The following is a 21708-nucleotide window of genomic DNA, read 5'->3' as shown; positions in this document are numbered from 1 at the left end:
ATATTTCATATTATCATTCTCTGTTAACGTTCTTTTGAAAGTCGCCGGTATCACATGCGTATACTCTTTGCCTGACATTCTAGAAGCTGGAAGGAAGGCTATCAAGTCGAACAACGGCCTACAGTTACTCTACCGGTTCTGCACGAGTTGTCCAGAGGATAAAGCTTATGACTGCTTGCTGTCGCGTATTTGCGGAATAATCAATCAGTGTCTGGACAAAAAGGAACTACCGGTGCCCGAAATGTCGCCCGCGAGGTGAATGAAACGTTCGAGGTCATCTCGACCAGTATAAACTGTACCTCGTATGATAATCGTAATATGTTTATTATATTTCAATATTTTCTTGGTGTCTTTATATAAAGATTATTATAAATATTATGAGTTGATCACTTTTTGTGTTGCTACAGAGATCAAGACGAATAAATAACGGTATTTTTTGTTGTAAAATATTACCAGATTAGTTGAGAACAAACGTATTCAAATAGCCTGATAATGCATTATTTATGATTATGTGCATTAAACTCTTGGTTGATTCTCTTTTCTTTTTGCATGCAGATTTGTTCTGCCCGAAGTGAATGTCAACAGGGCGAACAGTGCTGAAAGCGGTAGCGACATCGACAGTCAGGTGTGTCACTTCCTCATAAAAAATCGGATTAACATAATACGCTGCGAATGTAATATTTGAAGCGTTACACTGACTAAAACATGCGTTTATTAATAACATCATGTATACTAAAAAAAACAAAATTATTCATTTGACTAAATCAATTCATCTTTATTTTTTTCGACGAAATATGTATATGTATTTAAGTCAAACATATTATATTTGATTTAAATACATATTCTCCAACGAAAGAAAGAAAGACAAACTAAATTAATTTAATCAAATGAACAGTTCTTCTCAGTGTATTTCCTCTAACAATTCTTACTTTGCGTACATAATATCGTGATATTCAAAATGTTCATATTGTAAACATTCGAATATTGGTTTCTGTGAAGGCGAACAGCGTGGCTTCGATTGGTAGACAGTACAGCGATCTTGATTCCGGGGATGACGAGGAGAGTCACGATTCCAGAGATACAATGGACAATGAGATTCACTTGGGCGATGAGGTGGACGAGAACAAATTTTTTGCCGGAGTTTTTACTTCGCAGAGATCAGAGGAGGATCTTGCTGGGTAGGTAAAATATAATTTTTACAAACGCACATCGATATCAATTATAATTACAAACATCTCTTTTTTTTTTATCAGATATCATACGTTCTTCAAGGAGCTGGGAAATTTGCAATCGCAACTACACATCGTCGGATCGACAAATGGCAAACTAATCGATCTTTGTTTGATGGATGACGATCAGATAAATTCGCCGCTCGCGAAAGCGGGAAAGACGAAGACCTCGATCAAGGACTTTTCGAAATCTAACGGTACGACGAAGAGTCAATTGGCGAATGGCACGCACAATTTGAAGGTCCTAAAAGACATGTCTGCAAACGTCACGGATCGACAGGCTTATTGCGTCGTAGCGAGTAGAGTGAGAAGCGTTATAGGTTTTGTCAAGGTCGCCTATCCGGATCTGATTGGCGGCGACGGTCTGGGAAAAGCAGAACCGCTCAACACTAAGGACAGGAAAGTTTGCCGTGCGAAATTGCTAACCTGCGTGGAACGAGGTCTCCACGCCGTCACCACTTTCCAGGAAGTTGTTTATGACCTTGATGCACTCGCAAACTCCATCTCCCGGGGAACGTCGGACGATGAGTGGCTGTTTGATAACAGGGACGAGAAGAGGATTGGCAAGCGTAACGTGGACACGAAACGGTTGCAGTTTGAGTCCAGATTTGAAAGTGGCAATCTGAGGAAAGCTATTCAGGTACAGTCGATCCGCTACTTGCACTTTATATAATCGATTATGTTCATATTACGTAAGAGACTTCGTATAGTGACTTGGCGGCAATTTCTGCAAGTTAATCCGAGGGTACATGAATTAATTTCTTTTTCGTTAAATTTCGCTACGTTAACATTTAACGTCTGCTTTCTCCTTAGATAGGTCCACGAGAATATGATCTTATATTGACGCCAGATGTCAACAGCGGTTCCAGACATCAATGGTTCTACTTCGAGGTCTCCAGCATGGAGGCGAGTGCATACACGTTCAATATAATCAACTGCGAGAAGACGAACTCACAGTTCAATTTCGGCATGAAGCCGATACTGTTCAGCGTTACAGAGGCGGAATGTGGTAGGCCAGGTTGGGTGAGGACCGGTGTGGACATTTGTTACTATCGAAATTGTTATCAACGGTCCATCAAAGGAAAGACATACTTCACGACATCCTTCACAGTTACGTTTCCGCACGCTTACGATGTTTGTTATCTGGCGTATCATTTTCCTTACACGTACAGCCGGCTGATGACTAATATCTGGAAGTGGACGAAAAGTGTCTCCGTGGCAAACGTATACTTTCGCGCGGAGACACTCTGCGAGACTTTAAACGGCAATGAGAATCCTGTGCTTACCATTACGTCACCAGATTCCAAGACCAATCCTATACATGTAAGAAATCTCTCAGATGTATACATCTTCGCATGACAATATGTCGTTTAACATAGCAAATGTTTAAAGCCAAATATCATTCTCTTTCAGACACGAAAGATGATTTTTTTAACATCCAGAGTACATCCTGGTGAAAGCAACGCTTCTTGGGTGATGCATGGAACCATGGAAGCTCTCCTAAGTGACAATCAATACGCCAACAGTTTACGTGACGATTATGTGTTCAAAATAATTCCTATGTTAAATATAGAAGGAGTCGTGAATGGTTGGTGAGTTAATGATTATATATATATTTTTATTAAACCGCTTTTTTTATTAAACAAAAGCTGTGATGGAGATGTTTAATGTGCCTAATTTTAACCTAAGATTTTCTAACTTTACATTTAAGGATATAAAAGGGTACACCTAATGGCAAACGCGTGATACCATAAGACTGTAATCGTACTTTTATTAAAGTTTAGTACACAAGTTGCACATTCGTGCTGTTGTACACAAAATTAATATGGAAGTGACTTACCGTAATAGCTAGAGAGCAACGTTTCTCATTGATGAAACTACGTACACCGATCATCATACATCTGGATGACCGAAACATTTACGACCAACTCTCGGCGGTCGCTTTCACGACATCCGTCACGTATTCCAAAATATTTTGGGAATCGTTTGGCTGTCGAACGTTTCGTCTTGCAGACGTATAGATACGTTAACTATGATGATGATGATTACCACCTTATAAAGATATGAAACGCTGACGGAAGCTGGCGATCTAATTCGATTAGAAATCATTGGACTTTCATTTTCGTTTGGTTTTTTTATTTTATCTATCGTTCTAAACTTTATTATTAATGTTGAAAACGAGAATTTAATGAGAGATAGAAATGAGGAATAAATGTAATGTGATGATAATGATATCCGCCGGCGTCATCGATGATAGAAAATGAGAGCTGAGTAATCAAGTAAATGCCCTTGCGAAAATGTAAAGCTTGTCGAGTAACGTCGGCAGGAGAATAATTCGTTTTTTTCGATTGACATTACGGTTTTCCTTTTCGACATCTTTGATAATATCATTTCTGAGCCACGGCGTAACTCATTCTCGTTCCTTTCAAACACCGAAATCTTAAGGGTTTGAAATAATCATCTCTACCTGCCGCCGACCGAGAAAGCCGATAATAGTGCCTCTCTGATTCAAAACTATCGAGCATTGTGTCGGGTACGTCTTAAGTTAGAGCTAAACGGCGAGCGGTGACAATTCGGTATACGATCTGTTTGATCCGCATAATGGCGACAGCTCGCTCGTGTCGCATGTGCAAAACGCACTCTAATATACATATACATATACACGTATATATGTATATGTATACCTAATTCCTCAAAAATGTCGATTTGTTTTCTGTCACTTATGAAACGAAATAACGCGACGTTGCCTAGGAGGAAGTAAAGCGTTACTTGGACGGAGGGTCTAATACTTTGCCGTTGGTGCGCACTTTGATGTTGTACCTATAGGCCGGTTCCGCATCTGGCAGAATCGTGCTACTGTCGTCGTCCTGGTCCTTCATCATCGCCGAATCCGCCGACGACACCGCCGTGTCTACCGGTTGATCGTTTACATAATCCTGTACGCTGTCGTACGGTCCAATCGTATGAGCGTCCTCGAGACCGTTATTCGGTAATTCAGTCTCCGCGACCAGGTCGCCGTAGTCAGGGGACTCGCGATGCTCCATCTTCATCTCCGATGAAAAGGAGGAGGAGGCGGAGGAGACGACGGGACGGGAGACCGACGGTCGCAGGACCTCGCGAGTCTCGAGACCGTCGAAAACGCTGTCCTTGCGCGCTTGAGACGTCACGGCGACGTGCCCGGTGAACAGGCTCGCGATGTCCGGGATGTGCTCCGGTCTCATATCGTCCAGGCCGCCGATGGCCGTGCGCTCGCGCTCATTACCGTCGTCGAACAGCGACGTCGCCGCTGCCGTCGTTCCCGTGTGTTGATACTGCTGCTGTTGATACTGATTGCCAGATGCGGGAGCGGCCGTGGTGATTAGCCTGCTGACGACCGGATCCTCTGATAGTTTCTCATCCGCGGATGTATCCGCTTCCGGTGATGTCGCCTCCTGTTCGTTTTGAACGTTGGTACCCGGATGGTGATCGTCGATGTTGGTGCTGTCGGTTCCGTGATCACTCGCTTGGTCGTCGTTGGCTGGCGCCGAGGTGGTCGTTATATAGGGCCTGTGATTTCTGAAACGATCAAATTTAAAAGATAATTGTCGCCATAGCGCACTTTTTGACAAGAATTAAAATAATTAATTTCTTGAAAATCTAATGGATATTTACAGTTAGCATCGTACAATTATTAGTGGCTTAATTTAAGCGCCGCATTAATAGCAGAAGAAAGAGTAGTTTCATTATCGATGGATTAACGTAAATATTTTTCTAGTAGTTATCTGAATTTGAGTGAAATTATACATGTGTGTATATGTGTATGTATGTATGTAAAAAGTTTTATGAATATCGTACTTCAAGAAGCGAGAGAATAACTGCGTTATTATAAGAATAAGCTGTAAAGGCAATTGCTGGAATTCCGTATCGTGGCTGAGCTATCCTCATTCATCGACACTTCGATCCCGAAGCTATTAGCTATTTGCGAAGAAGATCTCGACGAACTGGTTTAACACTAGCGAGTAGTTCCCCATCTATCGCGAATTGCGGAAGAAAAAGCATTTCTCGTTTCGAGCTATTTCTATTTCTCGCTAGATTGCACGGAGGAAAAAGTTTGTCCCGGTTACAATTAAGTACCACCAGTCGTTTCGCGCCTTCATAAACTTTAAGTATTTTCTAAGAAATAGATTCAATGTTCCACGAGATCGAAATTATAATAATGCGACACGAAATATACATTAACGCGAATACATTCATATATTCATTCACAAATATATATAAATAATAAATTTTCATCCGTCGTTAAAGTCAGCCATCCCGCATACTTCGGTAGCAGGAGGGATAAAACACGTTCAATTATTGCGATATGCACTTGCATAGCTTATCGCCGGAGGGTCTTATTTACTTTTTGTCCGTGCATAAGCGAGATTCGCTCAGAGTACATCGGTATTCCCTTTTTCTTTCTCTTTCTCTCTTCTTCCTTTCGTGTATTTTTGTGACAAGTATTATCTCACCTCTTACCCCTGAGTCGCGGAGACTGGAATGCTGCCGTAGTTGTAGTAGTAGCATCTTGTTTGTTCGCAGATAAAGTCCTTCACGAGAGTGCAATCCTGCGCCTCCCAGGCTAACGTAGGTGCTACCATCGCGACGCATCCGTCCGCGCTGCCGCTGTCGCCACTGAAATCGAGAAACTCGCGTTTTGGAATTTAAACGAGAATACCTGTTTCGACGTTAGCTATTCCATGCATGAGTTTCCGGGTGTTAGAACTGCGGAAGAGAGTGGCTGATAACCGCGTTGCTCGGCTAACAACTACGGGTGACTAGTATGCGACTCTTCGATCGTGAAAAATGGTAAAAAAGTATTGGTTCTTTGAAATTATATGATTATATTATCCATCTCATTTTTAAGTCCAGTGGAGATTTAATTAATGCTTAGCTCAATTGTGTCTTTTGGTGTTTAACTGACATTTTTTACTAATTAATATAGTACACAAAGTACATTAAATAGTGCACATGAAAGATATTACCTTTCACGCGCCACCCTTTGAGGTTCGGTGCCGGGTGGTACGTCGGCAGGTCTGTTACCAGGTCGCTTCAGCATGTAGTCGAAAGTGACGTTGAACGGCAGTCCTGTACTCATCCACAAAAACATGTCGGTGCCGAGCTTGTTGCCAGAGGTCCAAAAATCGTATTTCGTGTAACCGGCGTTTTTCAGATATTGCGTCATCGTGTCGGCCTTTTCTTTCGTTTCGAAAGATGCCAACTGGAGGCCTAGCGAACGGCAATATTGATACGCCAGGAAGTAATTCAGTTCCGGACTGTAGGGATTCATTCGTGACACAAAATACTGTATGCCATCCAGCTGGATCGTTGTGATCCTCTGAGCTGTAAATGAAACATTGTACCATTAATATCTCCAAAAGTCTCTTTAATATCGCCAAAAGCTGCGTTTACATCACGTCTTATTTTAAACCATGTTAAAATTGTACTATGAGAATGCACTCAATTGTAGCACGTGTGTGAAATTAGGGCAAGTTAGTTGATATCATTCTCGGTATATGAACGATAATTCGATGTACGTTTGTATACTTGGCTTCAAATTTACGCACACAATGACAGTGAATATAATAATAATTATATTCTCATTAAAGAATTATTAATTTTATGATAAAATATACTGATTCAATCTCTCTTATTATCTCTCATAATTTTTTATATTCTCATAGTATTTTAATATTATATATTCTTTTTAGATATTTTCTATAATTATAATTGAAGATAGGCAGATTTTTAATTTACTTGATCGTATTTTATTAAAAAAGAATTTTCTAGAGCAACTTATGGTTTATTGAATGTCTGTCGTTCAGTTCCGACAAAGCCACAAATGGTAGTAGAGATGAAAGAGAATGCGTTCAGTGAATATTAATGTAGTATCCTATTCCTATTTAGTATTGTATTCCAAGCTCACGATCGAGAACCGTTATTATAATTAAAAATATCCCTACGTCTTTTTTAATATAATAAAATAAGATCGTTAATATGGAAATAATAGTATCAAAATCAAGATTTTAACTTGAAAACTTTTTAGATAATTTATATATTAGAACTAGTGATTTGCATCGCAGGTTTTGATGTTCAAAATTTAAAGTCTCAGCATTAAGATTTTCAAAAATCGAAATTTCGAATACCTTTAATTTTTGAAACTTCGACAAATTAAAAATATATAATTATTATATTTTAATATAATTAATATAGTAACGAATATATTTTTATAAAAAAATATACAGATATATTTACAAATATGATTTTATTTTTTCCCATTCGCATGAATATCTTTTTCAAAGTTATTAAAGGTTTGAAAGCAATTTAAACTTTGAAAGTTTGGAATTCTTCGAATCTTCGAAGTTGTCAAAAGTAACAGTTCTAATTTATACGTGATCAACTTCGTCATAATAAACGATTCTAAGAATTCAGAAAAAGATCGAATAAATTTATATGCTAAGAAGCATCATTTTCGTCGTATTATACACGATACAATAGTGATACAAGACGTAGCAAAAAGAACGAAATTGAAGAAACTATTCTAACATCGCTTCATAATACGATTTTAATTTCACTCTAAATGCGTATTCTGATGCGGCGCGTTTTTAGTCGGCTTCACAATGACTCGAAGCTTTATGACAAGGACAGTGTTCACACGATACATTAAGTTGCGGGTTCATTGAACCGTGACGGCTATTTGGTTAACTGTACTTATAAATTACGACGCCCCGAGACCCCCGAATAGCCCCATAGGTGAACGAGTGTCGCAACTAATATGAGTCCCTCACATTGTTTCTAGTTGCGATTGTTCTCCGTTCCCTATTACATGTTTACAGCCATGAAGACCGACGATGATAAAAAAAATTGAGTTTTTAAGTTTCGTATTTCGAGAGAAATGCGAGGACACCAAAATGCCTGGTTTGCCCATTATATGTTTGAGTGAGTCGAGATATTTCTTGGTACTCTTACGCAAGAGTTACGAAACAAAAGAAGGCTTTGGTGCAAGAAGAAAATAAGTTCATACTGAACATACAATCACAGTCATGAAATTTAAAAGGCTCAATGACTTAACGAGATCGAAATGAAAGATCAAAAGAACAATACAGGTGAAAGCACACGATGTGAAAAGATTTACAATACAATATTATCTGCTTGTTTAATTTTTTAAAACGACGAATGGTTCGAAACTTTTTTGTTACCCCAACCTGAAGAATCTCGACGGGATTGAAGCGAATTGATCTAAATTTCCCAAGAGGGACCAATTTCGCGTGTGCATGGACCGCGTCATTATACAACGGGCGGCGAAGCAAGACGGTGCAAGATACATCCGTTCGGCTGGTTGGTAGAAGTCTAGTCACGGCTCTGGATACTTCGTAGAGGCGCATCCGGAGCAAAAACGTTCCGGATCGTGAAGTTGGACGTGCAGGTGGTGGTAAATGACCCGAAGGCCTTGAGACGTCTGCCGCCGGTGTGTGTGCGCGCGCGAAGAAGAGACGGCTAGCCGCTTTAACTACAGCTTCGTTCACGTAATGCGTTCCCGCCGTTCGGTTAATGATACTCAACGAGATCCCCGATCCAAAGAAACGAGTTCACGTACACGGCGCTCGAATTTTTATAAACGATCTCGATAAACGTTTATTGAATGTAGTTTACTTTCTCTCTCTTTTATTTTTAATGACTTCAAGTAGCAAGCCTTTAAATATCTTTCACGCACAGGATTGTCTCTTGGATACGATATCACTTTTACTTGCGGAGATTTCAACATAAATCGTGAATATCATAAGATTTAGTTTTTTTGTGTAAATGTATATTTCTTAGAAAAAAAGAGATTTTTAGTTTATTTATTAATCACATCGAAATTATTTAAGCACTGAGATTTGATTCGCTTTGATCGAATATAAAATTTCTCTTACTCATTTAATGATTAATTATTATTGCTTTTACAGTTAGAAAGTATTTTTCTATCACAAGTCAATTTTTATAAATTCTGAATACTGCATTATAACGAATAGAAATTTTAAAGGGTAGAAACTCTTTGAAAAGACGCGATATGCCTGGTGCATTATGTTGCTTGCGTGTTCTGCCATCGGTTGTTTCCGGTCTCAACTTTGAATGCGTTAACAGTTGGCGCAGGGGTTTTTTTAATGACTTTAAAATGCGTGTTTTAAAAACGTTGAATGTAATGTAGAAATGTTTTTAAATATGAAAATATATTTAACGCGAATAAAAGCAATTAATTAAAATAGAGAAAACAATAGAAATTAGAAATTTCAAATAATAATGAGCATTTGTAGCTGAGAAAGATCTATTTAGAGAAAAATATATCGAATATATAGTATATTAAAAAAAATATATTATTAAACCTTCACAAAACATTTAGAATAAAAGGAACAAAATATTTGAATAATTTAGTCACAAGTATATTCATAATTCATAATTCAATTTTACAATCTCATCTTTTACGTAATTTGGAGAATTTCTTCAGTGTTAAAATAAACGATTGTCGTTTTCACGAATAACACTGCGCGTTAAGTGAATAATCAGAATACCGTGCAGAGATGTCGATGATCGAGCGGAAGAGTATATCCAACATGCCTATGATGAAGTTAAGAGAACAATCATTTCATAATAATGAAGCCGTCACTGCGGGTGTTAAAGCGGGTACGAACGAGCCGGCATTGTGTCGTGGTGTAAAAGGGTACTAACCTGAGGCGAAGGCCGCGACGACGAAGAGCAACAGGATGATCTTCATGTTAGCGTACCGATTACTGTGTTGGCAGTGCGGCGATCAAGCAGTCAGTCGTTTCCGTTTCCGACGCTCGTCTTCTCTCTCTCTCTCTCTCTCTCTCTCTCTCTCTCTCTCTCTCTCTCTCTCGGAATACACCGGATGTTAGTGTTAGGATCGCGTTCTCGGACTGGCCTCGCGCTGCGCCGTGAGCCCCCTTAAGAGTCTTCTGCCCGGATCCCAGAGGAGGGGGTCGTTGAAGATGATTCACTGGCTAACCTAGAGCAGGAGTCCAACGCGCGAAGGGGACGGCGGTGGCGGCTGCGTCGAGGGCGACGAAGACGACAATGATGACGACCGTATGAAGACGAATCGAAAAGTAATTGAACTGTGTTGCAAAAAAAAAATAATCACGGGTGACAAGATCGAAGGAAGAACGTACAATAGATGTTCACCCTGAACAACGTGGAGGCATGTCCTGCGATCGATGACGCCACGCTTGATTTGGCACGGATCGTCCTTCTTCTTCCCTTGACTGCGAAGATGATGTGCAAAATCGAGCATATACATTAGAATTCAAGGGGGGAGGGGGGGGGGATGAGGAGATGCCTTTATTCTCGCGGTCGTAAAGTGTTCGAGAAAGGTAATCGTGGACGTTTAACGGCAGAAAATCTTTCCCGACAGATGAAAAGACGTATTCTCGACTTGACAAGTCGTTTTTAATAATTAGCCATTTAACTTTAGCCTTTAACTTTAGTAATATTATTTTCGCTGTACGAACATAGTGATAGGGAGTAATATACTGCACCTTCATGTCGAATAATAAGTTAATCAACTTCGATCGATCATTAGTCGTTAAAGCAAATAATTATTTTTGCAACAAAAACCGAGAGCGCTCCAGTTGTCGGAGGAGCGGCCACTTGTCAAGCGTATACTCCGCGTTACTCTCTCGTTGGGGCAATTGTAAATTAGCACACAACGTGTGATTACATCGACTTAATTATATTAACTAGCAAAGTCGTCGTATGAATAATGTTTGCTCGGTGAAGAGGTATAATCCATTTGTAAGCGGTATATCGCGCGGACATGAAATAATGGAAGGGCGAGTAATAGCAAGAACGTCGTTATCCCCATATCGATCAACGTAGCGTTTACGTTAATCCCATTAATAACATCTGCGCGCTCGCTCTCGCTCTTACTTTGTTCCCGACACCGTAAATCCTCCTTCGTCGTAACGCCGCGTCGCTTCTTTCGCTCGCGGTACGGAATTTTACTTTGCCGCGGTCTTCACGGTTCTCCGTGGATTTGTATCGACGGCGAGCAGCAAAAAGACGTCGGTTTCAAGGCAGACTTCATTTCTGAACGCCTCCTCGGAGGCATCCTCTCGTACGCGCCCCCCCCCCCGATATCATCTATCCCTAAAAATCCACCTCACTTCATTCGTCAGCGAAACGACACGCACGATCGTGCCGCTCAAATCCAACACTAATTGCAACAAATCGTCTGCCTCCGAGAAGGAAATCTGTATAATTATACCTTCGATCTACGGAAGACCGGCTCGTGAACATTGATACCTGGATCAGTCTGGACCCCGAGATTTGAGCGAAATAAACGGACCGAGCTGCTGGACTCGATTATTAATACCTATACGTAATCTATGCTCGCGTCCAAGTACTCATCCAAAATATCGGTCTATCTAATAATATATGTAAACCTCGCTCGACAGAATCACAGCGAGGCATCACGCATACTTTCCGTGAAGAAGACAGGCCGATGGATGTGAGCAACGAGAGCGCTTCGATTGGTTGCTTCCTTCGTGTCCTTTGGCGCCGTCTCGTTCTTGCGGTTCGCTCCTTCAACTTCTTTCGAAGCGCATCGTCATCGCAAGACCCGCTGGAATTCTGGCTCACCAACTTGCGAGCGGACACATGCACGCGTGCACGCATGCACGCACGCATCGCAGATATTGCGGTGCGGCGCGTGCGAAGACTACCGGGCGCGTCTCAATTAAGCTTTCGTGTGATTAATGATATGAGATCGTATCGCAAAACGCGTCACTCCGTGAACGGGGCGTATTAACGAGTTATCGCATTGCTCGTGTGTCATACGTTTTACTTTGTACGACGTTTCATCGATCGATCAGTGAGAGTAGGCCTGTTCTTTTTGGCTGAACTTTTGCACCAGTTCATCTTTCTTCCTCTTCTTTCCTCCTGGAGAGGAAAGGAAGAAAGATGAACTTGGTAAGTTCAGCCAAAAAGAACAGGTTTAATATATGTATTTTTTGCGAGCTGTCGTCTCGAAACTATTCTGTATTCTTAATATGAGCGAAACACTTACATTTTATCGGAACCATCGTGTTAGGAATTTTTTTTAGTAGTTGAAATTTGTGCAATGAAGTATTATTATTATTAAATCCCGTTTTATTATTGTCGCTTTATAGCGTGTTTCATCGACACAGTACCCCGATTATCTTAACAATAGTATCTTTATATTGTTGTTGCGCAGGTATTATATAGGGTGTCCCAAAACTCTATGATGATAAATATTTTAAAGACAGATTCTTTGTAATATTTTAAGACGAAAAGCAAAGTACAAAAATACCGAGGTTATTATAGCTTTCAAATGAGAAGAGTTTAAAAATTACAAATGACAAGGCTAGAATTTTGCACGCTCAGGGATGGTGAGATGATCAGTGTGAAGGTGCTGAATTTTGTTATTGTCAAAAGCATGAAATTAGAGGAAACATCTTCATACTGATCATCTTGCCATTCCTGAGCGCGCGAAATTTTATCCCAGTCATTCATAATTTTTATACTCTTCCTATTTTAAAACTTAGCTTCGGCATTTCTGTATTAGGCCCAATTTTTCATTATCTGATTAATTTATGGTTGAGCTTGATCTTATATCTCATCCAATGGGGTCATCCATGACATCGTCATAAATGAAGTTTATTGGATAAAACATCAGGTTAAGCTTAACTACAAGTTAACCAGAAAATGAAAAACTGGACCTTAGACTTTTCGTTTCAAAATGTCACAAGAAATCTGTCTTAAAAATATTTATCATCAATTTTGAGACACCCTGTATATGGTAAACAAGCTGTGCAATGATAATATAGCGATACCGAACTGTCGTTAAGAATTACAGAACCGGGGTATTGAGCTCTCTCTATATGAAGAGGCCTTTCACGATCGTAGGATTTGTTATCGTGGAATTTGTTACTCTCAATGTTGTCTGTTTGATATGGAAAATTGTTATTCGCGTTTAAATTTCCTGCTTTATTTTCTGTTTTTTGGTTCCGATTCATTTATTTAACGTACATATTCTCTCGATGACGTTCACTCTCAGCAAAATCTTTATCTTCAAACAAGCGTCGTTTGGAAAACTTTTAGATATTTAATAAAACCAGTTAAACGTATATTTTATTTGTCCCGCTATGGTTTGACAAATGTTTCCGAGGAGTAAATTATTAATAGAGAAAATATATTTTATAAAGCAATGAAGCAGTAACACCGGTATCGGCGCAAGTATGTATCGATAACGCGAGTCGCAAAAAGGTTCACATCTCAAGGTAGGCTTCATTTCTGACCATGTGTTCGCGTCTGATCCGAGAGATCGATCCACCTGCTCTCGGAATATATCGTGAGCGAATATAGGCTTACCCAGTCGTCTGATTACAATATCGAAACCGGTACGAGAGGAACCGATGCGTCTCTACGTCCCAGAAAACGCGGCGCGTCTTCCATCTATCCCCTTCGTATCTCTCATCCCCTCACGCCGCACCGTCCTTTTACGGTATTATCTCTCTCTCTCTGGTGAAGATGCTGCCTAGTGGCGGAATTACCGGATCAATGATCAGATACGCGATGTGTTATTTCTGGTACGCGGCGCGCTGTGCGGGCGATCGTGAGCAAAAAGGACCTCGCGTGACATCCAAGACCTACCGCACAACGGAAATCGTCTCTCTATTTATGTCTCTGTCTCTTTCTTTCTTTGACTCCGCGCAATGTCCGCCTGTTGCAGCTCTTGCACACGGGAGGATGCCGTGCCGCGAGCTTAATGACAGGGTAGCGCGCCGTGACGGTTTCCTTCATGGACCACGATTCAGGAATGCAGATGAATCGGTCGGAGTAGCGCCGAGCGCGCGGCCTAAGGAGGCGTTTCGCGGTTGCCGCTACTTCATTAAACGTGGTTTGATGCAGGATGTGGATTTTATTAATGGAGAAAGGAGAGAGAGAGAGAGAGAGAGAGAGAGAGAGAGAGAGAGAGAGGGAGAGAGAGTGCTTTTACGAGAGATTCCATATCCTTTGTTGATCAAGAAAGATTAATCGCTTTCATATTCCATATTATATATCTTCCTTTAACGCCAAATGAATTACAATAAAATTAATCGGTTTTCGCGCTTGCAGACTCGCCTAAGAGAAATGGGATATTCGGCTGCGGGGAAGTTGTGTGCGTTTAGATTTCTGTGCATATCAATCGTACCGTGAATGCCTAGGCTTATATACCTCGCGGTGCAAGTCACGTTCCGCTGGGTACCTTGGTATAGGTCAGTTTAACAGGTTGAATTCCCATCGTGGTATTCCCGTGGGAATGCATCGCGTCCGCTCGAGTGCACTTAAGTCCGGCGATACTTACGGGGTTCTCTCCTATATATCATGTATGTGGTGGTGGGTGAGACTAAAGCAGAAGTTCGGTGTACTGGATAAACAAGCGATTCTTCAGCAGGCACGACCACCATCTCACCGTCGTCGTTGTCTTCTCGTCCTTCCGTTTTCTCTTACCATTACTTTTCTCTTTCGCTTCGTTTTCTTCTTCTTCTTCATCGTCTTCTTCATCCTCTTCTTCTTCGTCGTCTTCTTCGCTTTCTTCTTCCTCCCTCCTACCGCTTGATCCGCTCCATGCGAGGGAGACGCTACGGAACAACTTCTCACAGCCGCGCCAAGGGACTTGGTCTTTTTTTGCTAAAACAAAAGCGAAGACCGGGGTACGCCGCAGCGGCCAGCGACGGCCAACGGCGGTCAGCGGCGACCATCGTCGGCTGCGCGACGAAGAGGTAGACGAGAGGAAGGTGGCTGGAAGGAGCAGGAGAAGCGAGGGAGAGGATGCCACAGGGGGATTCTTGCCGAGGTCTATTTCAAGCCCTGCCAGCAATCGCTATGTAAGGCCCTCTTCTTTCCTTTCCTCCCAAGCATCTCTTCTCGTCTTTTTCCCGTCCAGAGACCCTTCCTTCCTCCTCCCCGTTGCTCTTACCGGTATCCCCCTTCGTCACTACCCCGCGCGCACCTCTCTTTCTCACTCTTTTTTTTTTCTCTGTGTACGGAACTCTCGGTTTTAGCTCGCGAACAGCCTCGGACCGAGACGATCGGAGGAGCCATACTGCCCCGAAGGCTTCGACGGCATTCGCTCCTCCATTTTGATACCTCTAGGACAGTGATCCTCATGCATTTCGCGATTGATCGAGGCAGCGTGAGGTGCTTCAAATAGGCATGTCTGAAAATTATCTCGACGATAAGGGATGAGTTCCATACCATTCAGACAATAAATCGACGTAACAGCTTTTGAAGCGAATTTTTTATATAAATTCAAAGGAAGCTCGATAAATATGTTATACATCACATAATTCAGCATGTACCAATTTACAAAAATTTGCAATAATTTTAGAAATATTGTTTTTTGCAAATAATCGAATATATATGTTTTTCGATCATCGAGAATAGCGAAGTAATATCGAGAAGGACGAAGATTGAAGGAAAAGAACCGTCTTGACAGCTGGATACCAAAAAGCATAACTATTTATAGAATTCAGTTCTATCCCGAAAGAATCTCCAATTATATGTGTGTGCAAGATCGAGTGGTCGAGCGACTTCATAGTACGAAAGGGCCGCACGACCTTGCACACTTTTTTATGGTTCACTCTTTAGGAGTCATAATTCAGTTAGTACCAGAACAACTTATGGATTTGCTGTTTTCTTTGGAGAGTCTTAAAACAGTGATTCTCACCTGTACTTCAGTCTTTCAAATATTTTTACGATAACGACGTAACCTCTTTATCGAGTAAAACTATTCAGGCAGATTTATGTAATATTAATGTTACTTATATACCGAGAATAATAATAACATTTGACAGCTTTTAATTTGTCACTACAAACATTACATTTTTATAATATTAATTTCCTTTTATTTGACAAAGTTAGCAAACATGAGAACATTGTTAATAATTTATTTATTTTAAAATTTTAGAAGGTAAAAACTTTTCCTCATAAAAAGAATTTTAGAATTATTGAAAATTAAATATTGTGGGACTCAAATAATATATGTTAAAAGCGATAAATCAGAATTTCATATAAATGCAGTTAACGTCGTTATACAAAGTTTTGGATTTCTATTCTGATTGTGAGATTCAATCAAACGTGGACCATGACAGGAGATCGCAACCGTAAAACAGCGTTCCGTGTCTTGTTTTTCCTCGCACTATATTCTTCGGACAATCAATCATTACGACGTAAAAGACAAGCAATGTACTAAAGGCCTCCAAGTTGAGAACATCGCCTTTGACTACCGATCGTTTCTCTGGAGCACGACTCATCGATTACGTACCCGCGTATCTTATTATGTAGACGCTGTCTCGCTGGATATATTTAGACAGTTCGTTTCTCATGGGATATAATGAAATCATAGCAGCCGCGTACAATGTGACGTGGTAGAATCATGCGTGGAGTACGTAATATCGCGATTGAGCGTGTTATCAAGGTACCTGGATCTTCTCTCTCTCTCTCTCTTTTTTTTATTCCACGCGAAATGGACGTCGTGCCGCAATTAACGACGAAACGCTTGAATAACCCATAATAACGAGTCGCACTGATCGCGAATCATTAGGAGCTGATCATCCCGCGCAGCTACAGCCCGCTTTACTCACGCTCTTGTTGCGGTTACGTGCCTGGGGTTTAAGAGAGAACGACCTAGAACCTGAAACCGTGAACTCGCTTGCGATTACGGGGTCGAGGTGAAGAGGCTCGCCCTCCCGGAGGTTTTAACACGATCGGGCAGCTCGTTACGTACGGGCATAGCAGTGTGGCGGGACTTTTTTTTTCCCAAGAAAAACGCTCTTCTACACGAGTACGTATTCACGAGGTATTCACGCGCTCTCATGCCCACGTATGTAAAAATAATTTACACGCGGCAACGCCATTATCCTTACATATGCAGATTGGATGTGCGCGACGCGACGTACGCGGCAAAGTGCCCTGGTAAAGCTCGATGAGCTTAATACTACGAGATTTATTCCCATCTATTCATACGATTGCGCGGAGCGGAATATAATTTTGTATTTTTTCAGTATATCACATTATTTTGGAAATTTTTATTTCGTCTTACATTGAATTTTAAATTGTGAGAATTGAACTTATACAGTAATTCAGAGGCACTACGTAGGAAGATCGGTAATAGCAGTATAATTTTACGAACGTTAGTACTTTCCTGATAATAATTTTATCAGTGATCGATTTTGATAATAGTGCGACCGGAAATTGTATCATAATAACATTTAGACGTTCTAAGAAAAAATCTGAATCAAAAACAAGGGAAGAGAATCTCGTAATTGTCGAAGACGTTTTGCCTCGGACAGACGTAGTCGCTTCAGTCTCGTGTAATATCGCATCTCTCGAACTGGAGAGACTGGCAAATAAGGAAGACGAATAAAAGTTGCTGATATCGTCAAACCATTTGATCTCTGAATCTTTATAGGACGACCGTCCTATCCGACCAATCTATTTCTAGAATAATTTATCGGAAGTTCCGTCATGAAAATTTCAGCGATTTGCGTCGGACAGCCTGTGTACATTTGTAATACCGCTTCTTATCGGCAAGCTTGAGCTTTGAAGAGTACTTTCGACGCTTCGCGAATCTCTCTTGCACTTGCAAAAACTCGTAAGGAAGCAGCATTTTGTTCCTCGCGAGCGGAAACCGTGTCGGCGAGCGTTTTAACCGGAGACGAGCGTCTTCGAAGAAATGGTAGACTAGAGTGAGTGAGAAAAAGAGAGAAAAAAGAGAGAAAGAGAAAGAGGTATAGAAGAGCGAATGGATTTGCTCGCCCTTTGCCGTCCGTAGAAAAAGGGTCGGCTCCGGAGACCTTGGGTCGGAAGAGGAATGCAAATCGAGACCGGTCACGAATATTCTAATGTGCAGTTAGTCTTTACACGACGATTGCGAGAGAATCGTCATTCGGTTTCTCCCATCGGGCGCAATAGCCACAATTGCACCCGGGATGCGTGTTTGCGCGTCCAGAATGCTCACGACCCTCGATTAAATGCTTTGCGTGCCTCCGAATCAGGTTGGAATGCTGGAAATAACGATGTCGAATCTCGTTATGTACTTGTGATATTTTTAGTGTCATAAAAGAGAGAAGCAGGATGCGTCCTTTATCGATGAACGCTCACAACGGCTTCTCGATGATGCGTTGATTAGACTAAATGTATCAGGGAATGACCGGCTGAACAGAATCGTTATAAAACGTTCAGCTTTCTTGCTGAAAATGTTATCTTCTGTATCTATCTTTTATCGAAGCAGTTTTTTTTTAATGCCTCGTTGATTATTTTTGCACCGTATAATTTAATATGTAAACATTCAAATAAAGTTTTCTTTAGCATTTTTGTTCCTAATAAAGATGTTTACGATATCTATATAATATATATTAGAATATTATGCACTTTTGCATGTGTCACGATGCTGGCAATGCGTTACGAAATGACGTTCCCGCGACAAGATTGCTCGTGAGAGAGCGTGAGATTTAGAGACGTGGAAACAGAGTCGAGAAGGGAAAAACGTCCGTCAGCGGTTGCACGATCAAACCCCGGGATAACCCCGGAGAAAATGCTGCTAGGCCGTGGAAGAAGGGACGGAGATAGATGCGAGCGGACATGATGGTAATAAAGTTCACGGAAGAAATACGCGATACGTAGAAGAAGGGCTTAGGAAAGTAGAAGTTCCCAAGGAGGAGAGGATTTCGCTTTACGATCACAAGAACGGACCGCGAGTCCTCGTTTCCGCTCGTCTCTTCTTCGATTTTGTTCCGTCGGTTATACCGAGAATTCTCGCGATCCGATATCTTACGGCCCCTTTTTTTGTACGGCCGTTCTTGCCTATTTTTCTCTATACTAGATTTATGCCTCGTTTACGCAGAGATCGTAACGCGAGCGGACTTAAATGAGCGGAAAGGCAAAATTAGAAGTCTAATGGCTATCGATTATCTTACTTCGAAGAATCTCGAGATTGATGTTTGAACAACCTGCCACTATAATCAATCAAAAGCGTACAACCTATCGATAATCAAATTTTAATCAATCAATTTCTTAATCAAATTGGCCAGGTTTAATAGTTTCAGATTTGCGTGTCTGATCGTTTTTAAAATATCCGAGGTATCACGTAACGTATGAGCGGTATCCTTTGAACGTTTGACACGGAGCAAGTCTGAGACGAGTGGTCGGTTACGTGTAATTTGTACAGGATCTTTTCTCCACAGAGGTGAGAGAAGTCTGTTCGCAGTCAAGGCTCCCTCCTCGAAGTCATTGACATTGGCGGTCTACACGAAGAGACTGATGCTGCCCATTATATCGAACGGTTAATAAAACAGCGACACTCTCATTGTACAGTCATTCAATCATCGTTTGCAAACATATGACTCATCGCTGTTCTTTCTACATTCGACTCGCATTATCTCCATGAATTTGGAAAAGATTTTAAACGTTCAGAAATTGCTAAGCGATTACTGAGCAACTATGTTAGAGAAATTTAAATATAGATTTATTATTATTTGTATACCTGATGGGGAATTAGATGAGGTGTTGTATTTCCGAAGTGTGCGCATACACGCACTTACAGCAGCAAAATAATGGCATTCCCTAAGTACAGCTGACATTATATATTTTACATCGTAAAAAAATGAAAGTCGCGCATTGCGGCCGATTTTTGATTGGTCGTGCCGCCATATCAGGCGCAAAATAATATCTTATATAAAGGATCATTTACACTGGTTATAAAGTGTTAACTTAGGCCGTAAACTATAAGAAATTGACCAATCATCGTCAAATGTAAGGAGAATGGACTCAATTATTCCCCTCACATTCGACTGTGAATGTCAATTTCTTTTAGCTTACGGCATAAGTATTAACAGTTTACTACAGCCGATATAAATGATCCTTAATTCCATGATTTGTATATTGTGTAAATATCTGATTTATTATTATTCGTACACAGCGTTGAGATAACGATTGCTACCTTTCCTATCGGAGAACGATTGCCACTATTAAAATTACTTATAGTGCATTCTCTCATAAAATCTTTTCTGTCAGCCAGAAAGCCGGAAATTCGTTCAAAAAGCCGGAATCTCTGGTCGAAAGCTGAAGAGATGGTAATCGTAGTCGAGACTAGCGGACCACAACTTGTTCCTCATAATCTCGTCTTAATTTCAGTAAAAGGTCTGGTATCATGTTTCCTGAGTTTAAATTTAGAACAGGGGAACTTCAAATCTTATTTCAGGCCCCTAGATAGAACGGGGACCATTCGCGGATGCGATGCTTCTGCCCGTCAGATGTTGAATGTTAATGGCATTACCTGACGAAGCGTTGCGCTTCTCCGCGCGATTTCGTTTCGGTGCGCGTTCTGAAACGCGCGCGGCGCGACCGCTTTTTTGGCGTTGCATGCACATGATGAGATCTATTATCTCGAATGACTGTCCTCTTTCGCTGTCAGCTTCTGCGAACGTGGCGCGCCGGTGAACGTCCTCTCTCTCTCTTGGTGGGACACCATCAAGCGTACACCATATAGAATATGGACGGCAGTCGTCGCTCTTGTCATGTGCTTTCATGTTTAAATTGAGTTAATATAAATAAACAATCCTTGCGCGCCGCTGTTAATAGCGGCTAAAAATACCTGTCAAAAAATTTCTAAGTCGATTGCTCAATGTCCTTTCGCGGAACTTAAAGAGATCCATGGGAATCTTGGCTCTCTTTTTCTTCTTGGAGTTTCCTTTTTTAAAAATATTTATAAGAAAATATACATATTTTTTTTCAATGTTTAATCACAATTTTGGTATTTCAAAAATATTTTTTAATTTAAGAAACTCCTAGATATAAAACACATATAGATTCTATTATATTACTTTTTTTTATGTTAAAATAATTTTAAATAAAATGTTTTATGAAATGTGTACATTTAAGTAATGACCTTAAAAAAATATTTCGTTTGCGGTGAGCCAATGATCCTCCTCAGCTGACAAATTTCTGAATCTGTTAATAGAGTTAAATGTGTTAGAAGTATCCGCGTGCAATGTTACTTCACTATCTACTTGATACTCGCTATCTACTTATGACGTAGATCGAGATATCAGTACGGGACGATAGGTACATCAAGAGACGACGTCAAGACGACAGCCATAATTCAAGCGGTTGTCACCTGCCATGCCTCGCTATATTAGCTATGCGCGACACGAAGGCGTCACTTCCTCTGACTCGGTTTCCGGCCACCGGAAACGTCCTTCTAACTGCAGCTGAATCCTTAAATGAAAATGATCTTTCACAAGATCCCCTCCGCTTTTCGATCATAGATCATAAACGACATATCAAGACGAATCGTCACCATTGCGTAAGCCATCGCAACCACACCTACGCACGTAACATATTTGAAGGGAATACTTTCAGCAAACGTTAGAAAATTACCGGGCATACATACGTATATATT

The 21708-nt window shown here is 40.9% G+C and overlaps 2 protein-coding genes across 7 annotated transcripts in view; one reads left to right on the top strand and one right to left on the bottom strand.

Moving 5' to 3' along the window:
• The window catches only part of LOC108770202 (cytosolic carboxypeptidase 1), a 32073-nt gene that overhangs the window by 7925 nt on the left and 2440 nt on the right, over positions 1-21708 (top strand). For all 5 annotated transcript variants that reach the window (XM_018521658.1, XM_018521657.1, XM_018521659.1 and 2 more), the window contains 6 exons: positions 84-255; positions 556-625; positions 1000-1178; positions 1254-1869; positions 2043-2552; positions 2643-2821. In XM_018521658.1, the coding sequence (XP_018377160.1) occupies positions 84-255; positions 556-625; positions 1000-1178; positions 1254-1869; positions 2043-2552; positions 2643-2821 (1726 nt within the window). The remainder of the gene's footprint in view (positions 1-83; positions 256-555; positions 626-999; positions 1179-1253; positions 1870-2042; positions 2553-2642; positions 2822-21708) is intronic.
• Positions 3568-10178, bottom strand: nw (narrow). Of its 2 annotated transcripts, none has more exons than XM_018521663.1 (4): positions 9954-10177; positions 6233-6590; positions 5727-5882; positions 3568-4784 (listed from the first exon to the last, which is right to left on the bottom strand). In XM_018521663.1, exons 1-4 carry the CDS (start codon positions 9997-9999, stop codon positions 3995-3997), a joined length of 1350 nt encoding a protein of 449 aa, XP_018377165.1. In that variant the 5' UTR covers positions 10000-10177; the 3' UTR covers positions 3568-3994. The 2 variants fall into 2 exon arrangements, with proteins under 2 accessions (XP_018377165.1, XP_018377166.1); XM_018521664.1 differs by having other exon boundaries at positions 4707-4784; positions 5720-5882; positions 9954-10178.

Source organism: Trachymyrmex cornetzi, unplaced genomic scaffold (genome assembly GCF_001594075.2).
Source record: "Trachymyrmex cornetzi isolate Tcor2-1 unplaced genomic scaffold, Tcor1.1 scaffold99, whole genome shotgun sequence".
Taxonomy (NCBI): Eukaryota; Metazoa; Arthropoda; class Insecta; order Hymenoptera; family Formicidae; genus Trachymyrmex; species Trachymyrmex cornetzi.
This window is presented reverse-complemented; position numbering and strand designations above follow the sequence as displayed.